This window comes from Neoarius graeffei, chromosome 6, assembly GCF_027579695.1.
Source record: "Neoarius graeffei isolate fNeoGra1 chromosome 6, fNeoGra1.pri, whole genome shotgun sequence".
Lineage (NCBI taxonomy): Eukaryota > Metazoa > Chordata > Actinopteri > Siluriformes > Ariidae > Neoarius > Neoarius graeffei.
In genome coordinates, this window is record NC_083574.1 from 54,229,341 (window position 1) to 54,251,031 (window position 21,691).

Below are 21,691 nucleotides of genomic sequence, written 5' to 3' on the forward strand. Positions count from 1 at the left end.
CTCAAAGTTGATTGGTTCCTGATTTTTCGGGAGCTTGGAAGAGCTGTAGATAGCTTGCCTGGCCAGACTAAGCTCGCAACAGGCCCTCGTGTTGCGTCACGCTTAGGATGGGTGGGCCCAGGCTAGATGTGACGCACTTCCGAGTTGTTACAGGAAGTTGTCAAAAAGAGTATTGAGCCTTTTCTGGGAAATAAGATTTCCGGTCATGGCAACAGCGTATGTATGTCAGCCTCAGTTTGAAGGTTTCAGTTTCGAAAACTGTAAGAGTAGAATAATATAACGTACAGACACTTGGTACCGCGAGTTGGCCTAGTGGTTAGCGTGTCCGCCTCTCGATCGGGAGATCGCGAGGTCTATTCACGGTCGGGTCATGCCAAAGACCATCATAAAAATGGTACCGTCTGGCAAGGCATGCTGCAATACAGATGCGACTGGGGAGTCAAACTCTCGTGGTTACCAGAGGACTAGTCCCCCCCACCGTAACCCTAGCTGTGTAATAGGCAAGAGGCCGAGGGCTACAGAAACGGGGGTCGGCGCCACAGGCGTGGGAAGGACTTTGGACAGACACTTGGTATAGTTTACTTCTGTGATTTAAATTGTTCATTTTTGGATTACGCTTCATTTTTGTGGCTACTGCCTCATAGAGTAAAAATATATGCGCTATATTTACTGTGTGGACATGGTATCAGAAAACAGTTTTATTTATAAGCAGTACCCATAGGGTACTTTTTTTTTTTTTTATTAGTAAGCATGAAATGATACTTTTTTTTAATGTGAAATTGAAATTAAATTGAGAGGGCTTAACACAACATAAAATATTCCATTGTGAGTCAGTGTGTTTAAAATACAGGCTTTTTTACCTTTCATAAGTATACAATAAAATGAGCAAACAGTACCTCACGCCCAATGTAGCGTTTTGTTTGTTTGTTTAAATTTTTTTTATTTTAAGCTCTACCACATACTGTGACCTAATGCCTTATGTTGATTTTGGTCATAAATGATGCCACCCCTTTTGTAAACTGACCAGTGTATTAGGATACTAAAAGCAACAAATTTTGCACCACACACTCATTTGTCTCCTACACTTGACCTGATTTCATATGTAAGGAATCGAACACAACAGGGCATGTTAGAGGGAAACCCCCTCCCCCCCGTGAATGACCTGCTACCTTAAGCCTCGGTCACAACCGGACTAACGATTTTTTTTGGCCGTGCGATTTTTGGCGTTTCCCAAATTGCTGCTTTTTTTTGTTGTTGTTCGTGGAGAACGTAGTTGTGGTGACCATGAAGGGGTAAGATCACTGCGCACCCAACATCCAACCTGGAAGTCGAACGTGTGTACCACGCACAAAATCTGAGGCTGCTCGGACGTACGGCTGTCGCTTCATTCGTACAGCCAACGCACGTAGTTGTAAGACCAACGTCCTTCAAACGTGCACTAATCGTACTGACCGTGCGTTCCATGCAGGCTTCGTATGAAGGTTGCAAGAACCACGCACGATCTGTACGTTGTGTGTACCAACGACGTTGGATTTTTACTAAGAAAATGCCAAAACAGCACCATAATTAGTATTTAGCAGGTCAATACTCACCAGTTGTGTGTAGTTCAGTAGCAATGCCCTGTGTCAATTTCCGTTTGTGGATGGCGTTGCTGTACAGGTCCAAAGTCTTGTCGTAGAAACAAGGGTTGGCACGGAAAAAATCTACCAACCTCTCCTCGTCTGCTACGACGAAAGAGTACGACAAACTCCTGGCCTGCTGGCCACTGTCATGGTCTTCATCCTCCTCCTCACTGCTCCTTGTCCTCTCTCTCTCTCTCTCCTCCATCTCTGCTGCTGTCTCTCTCTCCTCCGTCTCCGACACCTTTTCTATCCTCCTCTTCCCTTTTGCCTTCGGCATATTGAAGCAATGCAATGAAATGAAATTGGATTTTCTCTCAATTAAAGCCTACGTGTACAAACGGCCATAGGCACCCCTGCAGCTTTATATACCCGAGTTTTCGTGCGATTGACACCCTCTCGCTGTACGGGCAATGCACGGCCGACTTACTCGACACGAATGGATGACGTACGAAATATCTGAACGTGCGTTGGCCGCACTAATTACGTATGTGGGGCGCACGACGCACATACGAAGTCCGCAAGTGCGACGTACGAAAAAATTGACATTTTGCCCAAACCTGACACCAGCAAATCGTACGAAAGACGCACGTCAGCCGTACGGAAGACACACGAGGCCGTAAGTTTGTCTTGCAACCTGAAAAAAACGTAAGCGCCCGTAGAGTTTGTTTGACATGACAAAGAACCTCTGCGGCCGGTCTGCAGCCAGTCTACGGCTCGAAAATCAGCACGTCACACGCGCACCCTCCGTGCATTTCTTGCACGTAGATCGGCCGTAGGAGCACGTACGGCCGGTTGTGACCGAGGCTTTAGAAAGAATGTGTTGAATCATTTCATTCGTATAATCCTGTCATTTGAATTACAGTCTGCTGCTGAAAATTAATCAACACCTTAATAATCATGACATGGTTAAAACCCCCACAAGATTCATGATTATATAATTTGACAAGTTTCCATTAAATCTGTGATGCCAAATAAGTTCTCTTTTTGTATGGATGGATGTTGCTAGCAGTGTGATCTTAGCACTGGACATAAAGCATATTGGCAGGCAGCAGGTGTTTTCTAACCGCATGAATTGATTACTTGTTCATTATCGTTGCAGCATTAATTATGCTCTGACATCAGTCAACTTGGCAATCAGTTCAACTTACAGTGCCAAGAAGGTACATTAGAGTTTATGGTTTCAGCAAGGACCATACCAACTTTCTGGAAGAGTATTTTGAGAGATGCATGAGAGAAGTCCTCAGTGTTCGAACGTTTTATACTTTGTATGACGCATCCTAATTATAACACTTGAGTATTGAAATACACTCCTGTTTAAAATTTAGCTACTGTCTTTTCTTTAAACTAGAACATTCATGTCAAAGTCATGTTCATTTCTATTGTACTCGATTGGTGCTGGGAAGATGAATGAATTTCTCTTTTGAAAAGCTGTTGAGAATGTTTGCTTTTCCTGTCAGGTTGTTGACACGCTTGGATAATTTATGTAGCCAGTAGTTGGACATCACATAATGACAATTCTCATGTTTAAGAAAGTCATGCGCTAACTTCCCATAGGGTTTACAGCCATTCATTAGCAGACAGAACTGCTTTGCTCTTCCAGATTATGCTAATTTACAAAATTGTGGCTTGCTAATTGTTATTGATGCTGAGTTAATGATGTTATAAACCACTGTGTTTGCATTGAGTGCTTTTGTATTGATTGAATTCTTTCTCGCAGTACTTCACTGGTTTGGAATGTGGCCACAAGTTCTGCATGCAGTGCTGGGGTGACTATTTAACCACCAAAATCATAGAAGAAGGAATGGGCCAGGTATATTTTCTTTCTCTCTCTCTCTCGTTTTGTTTTTTATTTATTTTTTAACTGCCGTAACTCAAAGTTGTTTTTCTGGTTCCCAATCCTTGTCCCAGAGTACTTCATGTCCTGGATGTTTTAGTATCCCCCCTGCTTCTAACACATTCACGTCAACTCTAGAAGAGCTATTAATTAGCTGATTTGTTGAATCAAGAGTGTTTGGAGCAGGGGAAATAATAAAATGTGCAGAACAGGGGTTCCTCCAGAACCAGGGTTGGGAACCTGCCATCGGGTTTTGTCAGGTTTTTAAAGTGGATACACAGAGCCATAGCCTCACCTTTCATTTATAAATGCCTTGAGACCTCAAGAATGGCATAGGAATAGTTTTAAGCGTTAACAATAAATCTAATAGTAATTTTTATGATTAAAGTGATTTATATAGGTAGCGGTCTGAGTGAATGACCTTGATGTCCGTAACGTCACAGCAGGAAGTCTATCGGTCTCATCGCCATTTCTGCTATACTAAAACACAGAGCTGACTGCAACGCCGATCCTCCATTTTGAGATAATTTATCCCCATGCCACGTGCATGTGTTGCTGGCGGGTGCGGCAACATGAGAGAAGGTGGATTTACATTGCATTCATGGCCCAAGAATGTTCAAACTGCAAAGATTTGGACGCGTTTTGTGAGAAGTTCACGGGCACATTGGGCGCCTACAAAGTGTTCTCTCCTCTGCTCTGTACATTTTACTGATGACTCGTACGAGACCTCTGATCTGTTGAGGAGCGTTGGCTATAAGCCTGTATTGAAAGAGGGTGCAGTACCAACAATTAAAGGAAAAGAAAACGAGAAAAGGAAAGTATTTTATTTATTTATTTTTAAAAGGAAAGTTCAATTGCACCAGTCCTCCCGGAGTGAGCCGAGGGTTGTTGCAAACAAGAAGTGAATGAACGGAGAACTGAATATGACTTTGGTCTATAGCTGTTAAAGGCCTCGGCCTTAAAACCGGTTATTGCTGTGATGTCGCGCACTCAGGGCTGGCTGGCTCAGCGGGGCAGTTCAAATGCCAACTTTGCGGTCGATTTTAACTCAAAAATATATATATTTTTATTCCCAATTATGCAGCATACAAGAGTCAAGGATACTAACCACTCAGAAATTTATTCAAAAATAAAGGTTCTGCATGTCTGCTTTGTCATTTATTTATTTATTTATCTATCTATCTGTCCATCCTCTGCAACACGCAATGAGGGGGTGGGTGATGGGGACTTTTGAAAAAGCACGGGCTTTGGGACAAGGACGAATAACTTGTGAAACTGAACATTCAATGTGATAGCATTTACCTTGTTGGGGTGTGTGTGAGAATATTGAGTTGCTATTCTGAGACCAGCATATTTAAGAAGCAGAAAATCCTACTAAGCCCTCTTCTCTAATTGTCTCTCTGGTGATAGATTATAAAATGACCTTTAATTTGCCTTGAAAAAAAAATCTTTATATCCATGTTCTTATTCCAGACCATTTCCTGTCCTGCACATAGTTGTGATATCCTGGTTGATGACAACACTGTTATGTAAGTGCTTGAGCTGTTTATATTTGTGTGTGTGTGTGTGTGTGTGTGTATATAATATAATATCCTGGAGGTGTGAAGCCAGTTGTTCATCCTGCTCCCGGTCAGGAAGTTTCTTATGAATTCTCCGTAAGTGGCCATGATTGAAAGAAGTTTGGGCGAAACTCCTGTGAGGGAGAGCAGTATTCTTTGTGAATATATGCCACCCGAATGACGTTAGCACTGAGGATAATCTGTTGTCCCACCTTGGTGTAAAGCTCACACAGTAATTGTATTAACCTACATTTTGATCTTGCGTACAGGTATCAGTTTACATGCATAAGCTGGAGAGTGTTTGTAAGAGGAATAGCATCAGTGAATAAGTAAAGGTTGAACATTTATACCAGGGGGGGAAGAATATCAACTTTTCATTCTTCTGGTTTTGAATCACCGGCATCTGTCTAATTTAAATGTTCTAATGCTCCTAACCGAATATTCATTAATTCTTATCGACTAAGAATTGAAAAAAGTAGCATCTTGATAATAGTGAAATATAATTTTAAATGCACTCAGTCTTCCTCCTGGAGGAATGCTTGTGTTTGATAGATGTAATACTAAGGAATAAAATACATCGGGGAGTGCTGTAATAGGAAAATAATTGGTGACTGGGTGTAATGCAAATGAAGCAGAGTCATTACCACCCCAAAGTTGATTCTTTTCTAATAACAGCACATCATGAAGTGACAGCAATATGCCAATGATGACAATTTTTATTTATTAAAGAATGACTTTTTTTTTTTTTTTTTTTTATAGTTATGTTTGTTATGGAATGTCTAAGACAAAGTTAGTTCATTACATTTCTGACATAATTGCTATGAACAGTTGTTCCCTTGCCAGCCTCCCTTTTTCCCCCTTTCTCTTAAAGTACGAACCCAGATCAGAAAAAGTTGGGATGCTATGTTGAACTGAAAACAAGGATTTTCTAAATAATATTTGACTGGTTTTGCCCTCAAAATAATACAACAGCACATTATTTGATGTTTTGCCTCAATTTTTTTTTCTCCCCCCTTCAAAATACACATTTTCAATTTAAATTCTTGCAACAAAAAGTTGGGACGGTAAAGCATTTACCACTTTTATAATGTTGCCATTTCTTTTCATAACGCTTAAAATATGTTTAGGGATGGAGCACACCAAGTGAAGTGTTTCAGGTGTTCTTTTGTCCCATTCTTCCTGCTAATAGATCTTAAGGTGTGTAACAGTACAGGGTCGTCATTGTCTTTTTTTTTTTTTTTTTCCCCCCTTCAAAATTTGCCACACGTTCTCTCTTGGGGACAGGCGCCCTCTTCTTCTGCAGCCATGCCTTTGTAATGTGTGCAGAATGTGGTTTTTGTATTGTTTGTTGAAGTATCCCTGGAAAGATGCCATCTTGAAGGCAGCACATGTTACTCCAAAATCTCAGTGTACTTTTCTGCATTAACGCTGCCATCACAGAAGTGCAAGTTACCTTTGCCAAGGATACTGACACAACCCCATACAATGACCGACCCTGGCTTTTGGACTTGTTGCTTGTAACAGTCTGGATGGTCCTTTTCGTCTTTGGTCTGGAGCACATGGTGTCCATTTCTTCCAAAAAAGACCTGGAATACTGATTCATCTGACCACAATACACATTTCTACTGTGTGATGGTCCGTCCCAGGTGTCCCCGAGCCCAGAGTAGTCGACGGAGCTTCTGGACAGAGTTGACATAAGGCTTCCTTTTTGCACAGTACAGTTTTGACTGGCATTTGTTGATATAACTCCATATTGTAGTGCCTGACAAAAGTTTGCCAAAGTAATCCTGAGCACATGTGGTTAGATCAGTTTTGGATGAATGATGGTTCATGATGCAGTGCCGTCTGAGGGATCTGTGATCACAGGTGTTCAGCTTAGGCTTGTGCCCTTGCCCTTTACGCACTGAAATTCCTCCAGATTCCTTGAGACATTTAATGATGATATGCGTTATAGAGGGTGAAATATCCAAATCCCTTTGCACCTTTCTTCAAGGAACATTGTTTTTCAACACTTCAATAATTTCCTCATGCATTTGTTGACAAACCAGAGATCTTTGGCCCATCTTTGCTCCTCAAAGACTAAGCCTTTTCCCAGATACTTGTTTTGTACCAAATCATGATTACAGTCACCTGTTTCAAATCGGATCATTATTTTACCTCATTACTAGCTTTAAATTTCCCCATCCTAACTTCTTTGGAATGTGTTGCAGGCTTGAAACACTAGAATGGATGTATATTAACAAATGAAATAAAGTTGACCAGACACAAAATTATCATGGGTTCATGCCGTCTGAATACAAGTCAAAGTAAATTTTGGAGGTTTTTTTTTTTTTAATAAATAATTTGCATTTTACATGTCATCCCAACTTTTTCTGATTTGGGGTTGTGTGTCAGAAAAAAATTTAGCTTGTCATGTTCTTGAGAAACTGCAAACCTCTGTCTTGAAGACTTTCCAGGAAAGCTTCAAGCTGCAGTTTTACCTCTAATCCTACGTTCACACCAAATGTGGCAAGAGTATCAAAGTGACTAGAAGTCATTCATTTTCTTTGGGAGCCAGCATATGTCAGCGGCGAGATCGTTGGCAGCACACCTTGGGTGGTGGTGGGGGGTGTCAAAATAAAGTTGAAGTCCAGGCAACTTTATGGTAATGAGCTATGACATGTTTCAGTGGCAACGAAATAGAATTTAGAAGTGCTCCTCTCTAAAGAATCCTAGAGAAAACGGCCATGTAAATTTTAGTTCCATTCAAACCGTTCTTAAGTAGTGTCCCATGGAAGAGAAATTGATTATTGTGGTGGCGGGTAGCCCCATTATTTATGACATGTTCCTGTATGCAAACAGGAAAATTGTTTTTTATTTAAAAAAAATGAACCAGGGTGTCAAACTAGGCGTTTCAGATGATTTGAAGTGCATACAATGTTTTGTGAAAATAGGGGGGGGATTCTATGCTGACTAACACTATAGCATGCAAAAAAGTGTTGGCTGTTTACTTGCATGTGACCTTGAATGATTCTTTAGAACGGGCGGCATTACTAGATGAGAGGTGAATGTTGGACATGTTTTTAAAAAAAAAAAAAAGTGTACGTGGTCTCCCTCATGGTGGTGTTAACTAATTTATTTTAATTATTATTTTTTTAAACTATATGTTTATGACGATTATAAGATACCAGTTGACGTGTTTTACTTTGTGGCCCTTTTAAATAAACTTTTCCACATGAAGCATTCTGAACGAATTCATAGCCACATGTACAACCCTGATTCCAAAAAAGTTGGGACAAAGTACAAATTGTAAATAAAAACGGAATGCAATAATTTACAAATCTCAAAAACTGATATTGTATTCACAATAGAACATAGACAACATATCAAATGTCGAAAGTGAGACATATTTTGAAATTTCATGACAGCAACACATCTCAAAAAAGTTGGGACATGGGCAATGAGAGGCTGGAAAAGTTAAAGGTACAAAAAAGGAACAGCTGGAGGACCAAATTGCAACTCATTAGGTCAATTGGCAATAGGTCATTAACATGACTGGGTATAAAAAGAGCATCTTGGAGTGGCAGTGGCTCTCAGAAGTAAAGATGGGAAGAGGATCACCAATCCCCCTAATTCTGCGCCGACAAATAGTGGAGCAATATCAGAAAGGAGTTCGACAGTGTAAAATTGCAAAGAGTTTGAACATATCATCTACAGTGCATAATATCATCAAAAGATTCAGAGAATCTGGAAGAATCTCTGTGCGTAAGGGTCAAGGCCGGAAAACCATACTGGGTGCCCGTGATCTTCGGGCCCTTAGACGGCACTGCATCACATACAGGCATGCTTCTGTATTGGAAATCACAAAATGGGCTCAGGAATATTTCCAGAGAACATTATCTGTGAACACAATTCGCCGTGCCATCCACCGTTGCCAGCTAAAACTCTATAGTTCAAAGAAGAAGCCGTATCTAAACATGATCCAGAAGCGCAGACGTCTTCTCTGGGCCAAGGCTCATTTAAAATGGACTGTGGCAAAGTGGAAAACTGTTCTGTGGTCAGACGAATCAAAATGTGAAGTTCTTTATGGAAATCAGGAACGCCGTGTCATTCGGACTAAAGAGGAGAAGGACGACCCAAGTTGTTATCAGTGCTCAGTTCAGAAGCCTGCATCTCTGATGGTATGGGGTTGCATTAGTGCATGTGGCATGGGCAGCTTACACATCTGGAAAGACACCATCAATGCTGAAAGGTATATCCAGGTTCTAGAGCAACATATGCTCCCATCCAGACGACGTCTCTTTCAGGGAAGACCTTGCATTTTCCAACATGACAATGCCAAACCACATCCTGCATCAATTACAGCATCATGGCTGCGTAGAAGAAGGGTCCGGGTACTGAACTGGCCAGCCTGCAGTCCAGATCTTTCACCCATAGAAAACATTTGGCGCATCATAAAACGGAAAATACGACAAAAAAGACCTAAGACAGTTGAGCAACTAGAATCCTACATTAGACAAGAATGGGTTAACATTCCTATCCCTAAACTTGAGCAACTTGTCTCCTCAGTCCCCAGACGTTTACAGACTGTTGTAAAGAGAAAAGGGGATGTCTCACAGTGGGAAACATGGCCTTGTCCCAACTTTTTTGAGATGTGTTGTTGTCATGAAATTTAAAATCACCTAATTTTTCTCTTTAAATGATACATTTTCTCAGTTTAAACATTTGATATGTCATCTATGTTCTATTCTGAATAAAATATGGAATTTTGAAACTTCCACATCATTGCATTCCGTTTTTATTTACAATTTGTACTTTGTCCCAACTTTTTTGTAATCGGGGTTGTATCATCTACGCCACAGAGCGCTCGCAAACTTACCAGCGTCGTCAGTAGAGCCGCAGTGAGAGGAAATTTTGATACACTTGCTGTGTTTGGTGTGAGCATAGCGTTAGTGTGACATTGTTTACAATGGAGAGTCTTTCCACAAGCACTAAATAAATGTCCCCTCACAAAACTTTACTGCGCTGACTACAGTTAAACTTCAAAAATGGTGCAAGTGCTGTCTCAATGTCGGGGTGAAAATCCCATCGGCTTAACAAACCGTTAGTGTCTGCATGTTTATGGCGGTTGTCTGTCGGTGCAATATGCTGCACGTTCTGATGTAACATGTATGTCATGTGCAAACTCTTAGATCTAGGTTGAGGTTTATAGGGACATCAGGTAAATTGGGACAGTTAAATTTAGCAGTCGTTATTTTTAGGCCTGATGGTTTCACCAGTCATTACTATGAATGAATACATGTGTCCAAACTTTTGACTGGTACTTGATATCTCAGAACAGCAGTTCAAATTATGTACAGATGTTTGTAATTTAATGATTGATTACACATTGTTGTTTCTCCTTCTGAGTTAATAAACTAGAAAGCCGCTTTTATCGAGAAACTATAAAACTCCCAGTTTTTTTGGGTTTTTTTTGTTTAATACTTTCAACTGAGTTGTACAGAAGATTATTGGATATGTTCGTTCTCTCTCTCCTGCGAACTTGGAGTCCATCTACCTGCATGAGGACTAAACCTCCTGCTTCTGAGATTTTATCATGGTGCACACCTCTAATTTGCATCAAAATATTGCTAAGACGCTGCTTTACTTTTTCATACTTTCTCATTGACTTGACTTCAAGTGCCATAACGAATAATTAAATTTCAGTTTTCAGATACTGTCTCCTCAAATGGTTAACCAGGTATTCAAATACTAGTGCATATACAATAGATATAACTGTGCACATGTCCCTTTAGGAGTATATTATACAAGACACCTTTTTTCCAATGGAATTAAACCATGTATTCTATATCCTTCTCGCAGGTTCCATTCATTTGGTTTGATAGCATGTAATATCATATCGCTTATCCAACGTGTATCGCTTATCCGACGCTCTACCCAGTGGAGAATGAGCGTTGAATATGGTTTACGATATTGTATGGTTGTCAAGGCAACATGACATCACATGTCGGAGCTGATGCGAAAATCCAATTGTAGAGTTTTCTGCTGCACATGCGCAGAAGCATGTCTTTGTTCGCCGGCGGTGCCCCAGTAAACTGTTGCTGTGAATTGAAAATGCCATAAGATACGTATTACACGTAAAACTTCTGCGCTAGCGAGAGCGGCTGTGACAATTTGTAAACAAACGTGGCCGCCAGGTCTGCTTCGTTAAATGCGGAAGTTTTAAAGGAAGATTTAAATACAGAAGATTTTGTGTATGTTTAATATCCACTGGCTTTTTTTTTCATGGTATATCAGATATATTCCATTCAGCTAGCATGATATTGAACGAGAAGACTCGTTCAATATCATGCTAGCTGAATGGAATACATCTGATATACCACGGAAAAAAGCCAGCGGATATTATTTAAATATCTGCCGCTACTGTTATTCAGGTAGTTCATATATCCTGGACATCGAGTCCCCTCTGAAAGGTTTGGAATGATGGACAATTTTCTGTTTTTGCTGTACACTGAAGACATTTGGGAATTAGTGATCTTACCAACAACTTTTTTTTTTTTTTTTGTATATCAGGTAGTGCAGGAGGTAGGAATTTCACCTCCAGAGAATAATTTCTTTGTAAATAAAGAAAGAAGTCAACAAAGATAATGGCTGTATAATGCTTGTGTTGTGTTGTGGATTTTTTTTTTTTTTTTAAATATCCTTTTTATAAATAGACAAAATGTTTATTCTCTGTCTTTTTCCAGGCGATTGATAACAGATTCAAAAGTGAAGCTGAAGTACCAACATTTAATAACCAATAGTTTTGTAGAGGTAAGTGCTTCTACTTTTGTGTGGGTTATCTGTGGTTTTTTTTTTTTTTTCCCCGCTTTTTTTTTTTTTTTTTCCTGGAGTTTACCTGAGTTAGCCTTAGAATAAAGAAGCCTTAAAATGGTAATTTTGAACATCGTGTTTGAATAGTTTGAAATGGTATTTTGCATATGACTGCATCGATGGAAATTACTTTACTCAGGAGTCGTTTTCTCTTGTGCAAATTTTGACCCTCCCTTTTTATTTTCTGTACAGTGCAATCGACTGTTAAAATGGTGTCCAGCTCCTGACTGCCATCATGTAGTTAAAGTCCAGTACCCTGATGCCAAACCTGTTCGCTGCAAGTGTGGCCGGCAATTCTGGTAAGAGGCCTCTGAGCCCTGCATATTAGATTATCTGATAAAACCTTGCCATTGCTTGAGCTGGTTCCATTTTCAGGGGAAGCACCTGACTGACCAGAACTCAAGATCCCCTCCTCACTAAACCCGGTCATCTTGTCCACTCAAAACAACTTCCTGTTTAAGGTTTTCCCCCTAATCCCTCTAACTGGAACAGGATGTTGGAATAAAGCGATTTACCTTCTGTGGCCTTCCTCCACTCTCTCGCAGATTACTGCTGACGTCACTGATATCAAGTTGGCTTTTATGTTTTGAAGATGACAGTGCAGATACTGACAGAGTTCTTTCTGAATCTTAATCGTTTGCTGACGCAAACGTTGTATTGGCCCTGTATTCAGCCACCATCTGCATCATGGGCCGCTGGCTGCCCTGAACTGATCACTGAGGACACACGGGGTGGGGGCATGTCCCCTGCAGAAACATGCGTCACGTTACTTAGGCTGTTTGAGTACACAAGCTATACGGATGTATACTGTGTATGAATAGCATAGCCAGTTTGAGTTCAAATACTTGACAGACAAAATCAAGTCCTTGAGTTATCAGCCCCCAGGAACTTTTACGAAGTCAACTGTTTTCATGCAAAGGCAGAAAACAATAGCAGTAAAGTCTTTGGATGTTTTTATGGTTATGATCTCTCTTGTCTTCCTTTTATTCTGCATTGAGAGGAAACTGTGTGCTGTATTTATGGAATTAAGTGCTCAATGAAGCATTATAACCAGTGCAAAAAGTAATAAATGAAAAAACTCCATTTAAACGAAGTGCATGTCACACCCACTAAGCTTATTTCATCATGCTAATAAACTTTATTCGATCATGTGAAGTAATGCATGTTTTACAATGGGTAATTTTATCTCTTCGATAAGGCAGATTGTTTGGCTCAGTTGATCAGAAATGGCTGGCATTTGGCTCCTAATTTTACAGTGGTGCTTGAAAGTTTGTGAACCCTTTAGAATTTTCTATATTTCTGCTCAAGTATGACCTAAAACATCATCAGATTTTCACACAAGTCCTAAAAGTAGGTAAAGAGAACCCAGTTAAACAAATGAGACAAAAATATTATACTTGGTCATTTATTTATTGGGGAAAATGATCCAATGTTACATATCTGTGAGTGGCAAAAGTATGTGAACCTTTGCTTTCAGTATCTGGTGTGACCCCCTTGTGCAGCAATAACTGCAACTAAACGTTTCCGGTAACTGTTGATCAATCCTGCACACCGGCTTGGAGGAATTTTAGCCCATTCCTCCGTACAGAACAGCTTCAGCTCTGGGATGTTGGTGGGTTTCCTCACATGAGCTGCTTGCTTCAGGTCCTTCCACAACATTTTGATTGGATTAAGGTCAGGACTTTGACTTGGCCATTCCAAAACATTAACTTTATTCTTCTTTAACCATTCTTTGGTAAAACAACTTGTGTACTTAGGGTTGTTGTTTTGCTGCATAACCCACCTTCTCCTGAGATTCAGCTCATGGGTAAATGTCCTGACATTTTCCTTTAGAATTTGCTGGTATAATTTCAGAATTCATTGTTCCATCAATGATGGCAAGCCGTCCTGGCCCAGATGCAGCAAAACAGGCCCAAACCATGATACTACCGCCACCATGTTTCACAGATGGGATAAGGTTCTTATGCTGGAATGTAGTGTTTTCCTTTCTCCAAACATAACGCTTCTCATTTAAATCAAAAAGTTCTATTTTGGTCTCATCCGTCCACAAAACATTTTTCCAATAGCCTTCTGGCTTGTCTACGTGACCTTTAGCAAACTGCAGACGAGCAGCAATGTTCTTTTTGGAGAGCAGTGGCTTTCTCCTTGCAACCCTGCCATGCACACCATTGTTCAGTGTTCTCCTGATGGTGGACTCATGAACATTAACATTAGCCAATGTGAGAGAGGCCTTCAGTTGCTTAGAAGTTACCCTGGGGTCCTTTGTGACCACGCCGACTATTACACGCCTTGCTCTTGGAGTGATCTTTGTTGGTCGACCATTCCTGGGGAGGGTAACAATGGTCTTGAATTTCCTCCACTTGTATACAATCTGTCTGACTGTGAATTGGTGGAGTCCAAACTCTTTAGAGATGGTTTTGTAACCTTTTCCAGCCTGATGAGCATCAACAACGCTTTTTCTGAGGTCCTCAGAAATCTCCTTTGTTCATGCCATGATACACTTCCACAAACATGTGTTGTGAAGATCAGACTTTGATAGATCCCTGTTCTTTAAATAAAACGGTGCCCACTCACACCTGATTGTCATCCCATTGATTGAAAACAGCTGACTCTAATTTCACCTTCAAATTAACTGCTAATCCTAGAGGTTCACATACTTTTGCCACTCACAGATAAGTAATATTGGATCATTTTCCTCAATAAATAAATGACCAAGTATAATGATTTTGTCTCATTTGTTTAACTGGGTTCTCTTTATCTACTTTTAGGACTTGTGTGAAAGTCTGATGATGTTTTAGGTTAGCCTGGGCCCGCCCATCCTAAGCGTGACGCAACACGAGGGCCTGTTGCGAGCTTAGTCTGGCCAGGCAAGCTATCTACAGCTCTTCCAAGCTCCCGAAAAATCGAGAGCCAATCAACTTTGAGCATCTCCAATGGCCCTGGGTGGAGGCGTGTTCAAGGCAGTGACGTAGTAGAACTGCGACCGGAAGCCATAGATTGTTTACAGAATCTATGCCGGAAGCGCTTCATTCACTAGAAACATTACGAACATGGAGCAAGTTCTCATTGAAAACGGAGCAAAGAGCAGCCCTGGAGGTATTTATTGAAAGGAAGGACGTTTTCGCCTTGCTCCCGACCGGCTTCGGTAAGAGTTTAATCTACCAGTTAACCCCATCGCGTCACATACGTCAGAGGAAAGAGTGATGTGATTGGTTTAAGCTTCGTCACAGCCTTTTCTGGCTTCGACCAGTAGCAAACTGAGGCATTTCAGGGAGGCGGGTCAACCACGCACTTTGGGAAACGGTTGGGCTTAATATCTTTACCAGACCAAATGCTCGCAGAGCTTTGAAGTCGCGTTAGCCAGACTAGTTTTAGGTCCTATTTATGCAGAAATATAGAAGATTCTAAAGGGTTCACAAACTTTCAAGCACCACTGTATATTAACCTGGTCCAGATTATTATTTATAGATCATTTGACCCCAGTCATTCTTTCTTTTTTGCTTAATTATGGCTGAAATTATTTCAGGTAATCTTAGTCCACTTTGTAATTATCAAAATAACATTGTTTTGTACAGTATGTGATTAAAATCATGTCTCCTCCACACAGCTGAGAGTCAGTTATGCATCTCGCCAGCTCAGAAGTTGAAGAGAGATTTCGATGAAAGCATTTTAATTAAATTACATTGCAAGCGTAGTTGCATTGCTTGCCTCTACAAAAGAAGGAAAAAACGGCTCCTATCTGAGTCTTCTCTCAACATTCACATAAGAGCTGACTTTGTTGTAAATGAAACATGACTAGTGTGAACTGAACGAATGAGTCATGGAGCAGAGGAAATCATTGAATTAGTTGAGTGAAGCGGTAAATAATGAACAAGTCGCAAGCAGCATGAATTGAAAAGCTTGGCTCCGGTTCTGGAAAGATTCGTTTTCATTGTTTGGCGCTGGACGTCAGTTGATGTGAAGGTGTTTTGAAGGAGTTTCAGTCTACACTTAATTCTGAAGCACACTACTTCTTGGTTCTGCATGATAGAAACCTTCCCACAACTTTAGGAGGACTGGTTTTTGGCGTTCTTTCACTAGTTTAAGATCGACAAGCATGTTTGTCAGAAAGACCAGCACAGAGACAGGGTGGAAATGAAAGAAGTAAGCCTGTGGGCAAGGACAAGCTGACATGGTGTGACAATCGCATCATTGACCCGAACCCAATTTATTTTTATTATATAAAATATACGATTAACATTTGAGTTCTCTCTTATTTTGAGTCAGAAATGACCAAAATAAGAGAGACTCCAAATTACTAATCTGCGAGTGTTCATGGAGTATATTAAATTTTTTTTTTTTTTAAAAAGACTGTGAATTCTGCACTTTGGCACTGTTTTTGTGACAACATTGGACTCTAGAATTGCATATACTGTACAGTATTAGCTGATCTGGCCAGAAGGCTGATGAGCTGTTGCCATGGCATATCGTCCGTCATCCACAGTTCGGTTAAATCGTATCTCCTCCGTGAGTTCTCCATGGATTTCTATTCCGATTGTTTTTGTTTGAAAGAACCCCTCGCACCGCACAAAACTTGGTCGTTGTTTTGTCAAATTCTTTTCCTAACGAGTTAGTAATCGGGCCAAATTAATGAATTTTCCAGGCTTCTCGCTAGAATTTTATCTCTTCTCTCATTTCTCATCCGATTCCAGTTCTGATTGATGTTTTGGGTAGATCTTCCCTTGAGGAACAAAATTTTGGTTTGGTTTTGTTTGATTTTCCTGTTGTAAGCAATTTGTTTACAACTTTTTTTTGTTTTCAGTTAAATCGTGTCTCCTCCCTCAGTTCTCAATGGATTTCAGTTCCAGTTTGTTTTATTTGAAAGAACTAGACCTTATGCACAAAACTTGGTCATTTGTATTGTCAGTTTTTTGCTAGCAAATTAGCAATTAGGTCAACTTAAATTTTCTTCAGACTAGAATTTTATTTATTATGCAAATTCAGTTCTGATTGTTTTTGTTTCTCTTCCCTTGGGGAACAAAATTTAGTCCTTTTTGTATATCGTGAAGGTTGGTCCTCTCTCACCTTGTCACATTTCAGTTCTGTTTGTTTTGGTAGTCATGGTGGTTTTGATGGCAGGCCAGATGAGCTACTAGGTCTTTGACATTCTGGTGTTGTACGAGACTGGAGTCTTGTCTTCAGAAGTAATTGGAAAGCGTTTCTCTGTAATAATTATCAGAGAGGAGATTAGCAGATTGTGCTGTATTATGATTAGTCATGCTAATGCATTCTCAATTCATTCCCTAATGCAGCTTCAACTGTGGAGAGAACTGGCATGACCCAGTAAAGTGTAAGGTATGACCAAATCACTCAAGTCTTTTCCTTTTTACTGCTTAAAAATGCATCTATTCTCAGGTTTAAGCACAATATGTTCATGAATTTTTCATGACATTTGTTGTTTTTATGCTGTTTGATTAGAACGATGCATGGATGGATTTAATTTTAGTATTATATATTTGCTTTATAAAAATATTCCTCACTGACAGCTTGTTGTAACTTGCAACAAGCTAGCCAAATAATCTAACTGAACGGGTATCTGAAGATGGTTTTAACAGTGTTGAAAAACTGCATGCATTGCAGAACACTTGTATGTAAACAGTTTAGAAAAGAAAGCTAAAGATGTGTAAAGCTTTGCTTCTGGTGAGACATGTTCCTTCTCTTCGAGCAGAGTGCCAAAATAGACACTACCTCCGAGTGTCTGTGCTAAGAGCGTCTCTGGAGATGTACTTTGTTATTGCAGGGGGAGCCTTGGCAAAAACAAAGGAAGCGTCTCGTCCCTTTGCGTCTTTTTGACACGGATTCCTCGCTTCTTTACATGAGCTTAGGCCATCCTTAAAAAAAATTCGTTTCCTGTCCACCGGGTGGGCAAAAAAAATTTCAGTCGGGAGGGAGGGATTTTTTTTTTTTTTTTTATTATATATGGATGGATAAGAAATCGCAATGCTGTGTTTGCTTTTTCTTTCAGTACTTTTTTTTTTTTATTACAAAAGCAGACACATTTAATAAAATATGACGGTTTAATCAACTGAAACTTGTACAAAAACTTTAAGTTAGCATTTTAAATGCTGACTGCAACATTTGCAAAACTTTTACAAAGGTACTTAAAATGTCCGACACACGGACTTTTTGTAGTTCTAAATCGAGCGTTAGGACTAGTTCGGATGAAATTACACTATTAAATAAAATGATCACTGAATGATTTGTTTTTCTGAATCTTTACTATTTTGTTGTTCGCTAGAATACCATTTTGCGATTTCACACTTAAGCAAATGTTTGAAAACTCCGGATCTCCTTCCTTCATGGTGGCTGCCATTTTTTTGTGCCGCACGCGCAGAGCTGATTCGACAGGGCTTTCCACAAGTGCCGGCCACACAATTAATTCCAGCCGGCTACTTTAATGACTATTTTTGTAGCCCACAGGCTCTAAAATATTAATTTTCGATTTTAATAAAATTAAATGTTTATCTAACGGACTGACAATAATGTCAAACTGAACCGTTGATCAAGGGAGAGTAACTCATCCGCGCCCCGACATGCGGTGTGCGCGCGCACTCGGCGCATGCTCAGCTGCGTGAATGTGTCATGCACCGAAAATAAGAGATTTACAAGCCAGGAACGCCTCATGATGCAATACGCAAGAAAAGAAAGATGATTTACTGCCATTTTACTTTGTATTTGAGTAAAGTGAATAAATAAATGGTCTGTGGAAAATACACTTAACCCTGGGAACTGCGTGCACAGGAGTTTTTGTGTTTACCCCCCCGGCTGGCTACTTATTTGTCATGGCTGGCTAGTATGAGCCTTAGTGGAAAGCCCTGGGAATGCGGAAATGTCAAGTTCGATTTTAGATTTACGAACCCGAAAAGAATGTCGAAAAACCGGTGTTAAAAAAAAAATTTCACCCGCACAAACGGCACTCACCCGGCCGGTGGACCGGAAACAGAACATTTTTTAATAATGGCCTTATTCTTAACCCTTCCTGTGTAGCACTTGTTTCTAATTCTCTGTTGCATTTGTACAATTTAATAATTTGTAGCTACATCTAGCACATTGTTTTGATTCAGTGCATTTTATTCCCCCCCCCCAATTCAGTGGTTGAGAAAATGGATCAAAAAGTGTGACGACGACAGTGAAACATCCAATTGGATTGCAGCAAATACTAAGGTCAGTGGTGTGTGACGATCCTAAGTCTTCAGTGTTCTCTCCTCGGGCTTGTGGTTATATCGGATCACGTTTCTCTTGTTGCGCTGCAGGAGTGTCCTAAATGCCATGTGACCATAGAGAAGGATGGCGGCTGTAACCACATGGTGTGTCGGAACCAGAATTGCAAAGCAGAGTTCTGCTGGGTCTGCTTAGGCCCATGGGAACCCCATGGATCAGCCTGGTGAGTTCAGTGTTGTATGGGCTTGTGGTTCCTGAGAATTACCTGATCCAGTATGCTTGATCTGTGTAAATAATTTATGAATAACCCTTTAACAGTTATTCCACGAAATCAAGTCATACATGAACACACCGGGTTGGCTATAAGCCATGTATGACGAGTGTGGATAGAAAAAAAACCATTTATTCCACTCATTCACTGGATTTTGAGAAGCGGAGCATTTTTATTTTTACTCTTTTTGCAAATTCAATAAAAAACTTTTTATACAAAATGTCCGACAAAATGATTTCCGCTTAGGATGTAAACAAACCGGCGAAATGACAGTAGCAATTTGTGAAAAATGTAGTGCTGTCAAGCGATTAAAATATTTAATCGCGATTAATGTTGCGACTGTCATAGTTAACTCGCGATTAATCGCAATTTAATCGCACATTTTTGTCACATGAAAAACCATTGTAATTCTCTTATCAGCATAAAGTGAATAGGCTTGCTCACCGTTCGAACTACGGGGGTACACGGGGGATCCGAGATCCCCTGAAACAGACATGAGATCCCTTGAAAACATGATTTGGTAAATGTTGGGGGGTCTCTAAAATATTGGCAAAATGATGTTTATTGACATAGCAATCGTGTGTAACGGGAAGCATTTGCATATCCGAAGTGAGCGCACGATGGAGAGCCGCGCTCTGAGACAAGCGCAAGCACCCCCCCCAAGGGAAAATAAGGGACACCGAACACTGGTTGTACCAATGCTTTTTTTTTTTTTTTTTTTTTTTTTTTAAATTGCAGAGCATAACACATCTTGTCACAGCCACTGCAAAGTGGGGCTGGAGCCGCCGATGGGAAAACGAAACCAGCCGAGTACCGTGGCTCTTCGGGGGAGGGCAGAGGACTCTGGCTGTGCGGGGCGTGGCATCATGTCACAGAGCGTTAATCTCGCGATAAAAAAATTATCGCCGTTAAAATTGAGTCAAGTTGACGCGTTAATAACGTGACATTTTTGACAGCACTAGAAAAATGCAATAATAATTCTTGAAAAAAAGAAAAAGTATGTTCTTACCATCAAATACTTTTATTCCTTTTTGTATTTTCTGGGGTTTTGTTTTTGAGTACGAGGGTTTTTTTTTTTTTGTCCTCAGTTGGTTCAATAACACACACTGCCTTTTTCTTCTTCTTTAGGGTTTGTTTTTGTTTGTTTGTTCAGTTGGCAAACCAACTTAAAGGTGCATTACCACCACCGACTGGGCTGGAGTGAGGAACAGAACATATTGGCGGGGGGGACTATATTATTTTAGCTGTTTCTTTTAAATACTTGATGATAAAGTGATTGTATCTGACTTGATGCGGCTCTGCCATTTTGTTTTTCTCTACTCGTGGTATAGGACCTGACAGCCTAGTAGTAGAGTAGCCAATCAGAGCGCGCGATTGCTCATATCCAGTGAATGTGGATAAAATAATTCCTGTTAGTACAAACAAAATGAAATACATTTCGTCATTCCAGGTACAATTGCAATCGCTACAATGAAGATGATGCCAAGGCAGCTAGGGATGCACAGGAGGTAGGCAAATTTGTACCAATGGTTATGTACTATTGCAGCCAATCCTTTAGAAAGCCAAACTCACAGACCTGATGGACAGTTTTGGTCGAATGCTTTTGTTTCTAAGCCAATTCTGATTAGAAACAACTGTACACGTGTGTGCACTTTGCAGCGCTCCAGAGCAGCCTTGCAGAGGTACCTATTTTACTGCAACCGCTACATGAACCACATGCAGAGTCTGCGCTTCGAGCACAAGCTGTACGCGCAGGTCAAGCAGAAAATGGAGGAGATGCAGCAGCATAACATGTCATGGATTGAGGTGCAGTTCCTGAAGAAGGCTGTGGACGTGCTGTGCCAGTGCCGCTCCACACTCATGTTCACCTACGTCTTTGCCTTCTACCTCAAGAAGAACAACCAGTCCATTATTTTTGAGGTAGGGTTATGGTTATCTATTACGATTGTGGTAGACTGCTTGGATTCTTATTATTTTCACTTGTAAAAATAACATCAGCTTTGTTAGTGACTGAGCACCAACACCGCTGATCTGAAGACGTGTGTATGAGTGCGTTGTCTGTGCTTTTTTTTTCTTTGTTAGAACAACCAGGCTGATCTAGAGAATGCCACCGAGGTGTTGTCTGGATACCTAGAGCGAGACATTTCCCAAGATTCACTGCAGGACATTAAGCAGAAAGTACAAGACAAATACAGGTAAGTCTAATGATGGCACTGATTATCTGTAATCCAAAACGTATTAAAAGGGTTCTGGTGTAGAAGTGGGGCAAGTGTTTTGGAAAGCACGCAATTTTAAGGAGACAATGTGGGGGGCCTTTTTTTTTTTCTCTCTCTCTTTTAAAAACCCTATTTGC

General features: G+C 40.4%; 1 protein-coding gene across 1 annotated transcript in view; it reads left to right on the top strand.

The window, feature by feature from the left end:
* The window catches only part of arih1 (ariadne ubiquitin-conjugating enzyme E2 binding protein homolog 1 (Drosophila)), a 37,798-nt gene that overhangs the window by 7,143 nt on the left and 8,964 nt on the right, over positions 1-21,691 (top strand). Inside the window, exons 4-13 of the mRNA XM_060923859.1 lie at positions 3,340-3,432; positions 4,930-4,985; positions 11,741-11,807; positions 12,060-12,166; positions 17,159-17,201; positions 18,999-19,070; positions 19,160-19,290; positions 20,789-20,846; positions 20,998-21,258; positions 21,421-21,533. Coding sequence (XP_060779842.1) covers positions 3,340-3,432; positions 4,930-4,985; positions 11,741-11,807; positions 12,060-12,166; positions 17,159-17,201; positions 18,999-19,070; positions 19,160-19,290; positions 20,789-20,846; positions 20,998-21,258; positions 21,421-21,533 — 1,001 coding nt within the window. The remainder of the gene's footprint in view (positions 1-3,339; positions 3,433-4,929; positions 4,986-11,740; positions 11,808-12,059; positions 12,167-17,158; positions 17,202-18,998; positions 19,071-19,159; positions 19,291-20,788; positions 20,847-20,997; positions 21,259-21,420; positions 21,534-21,691) is intronic.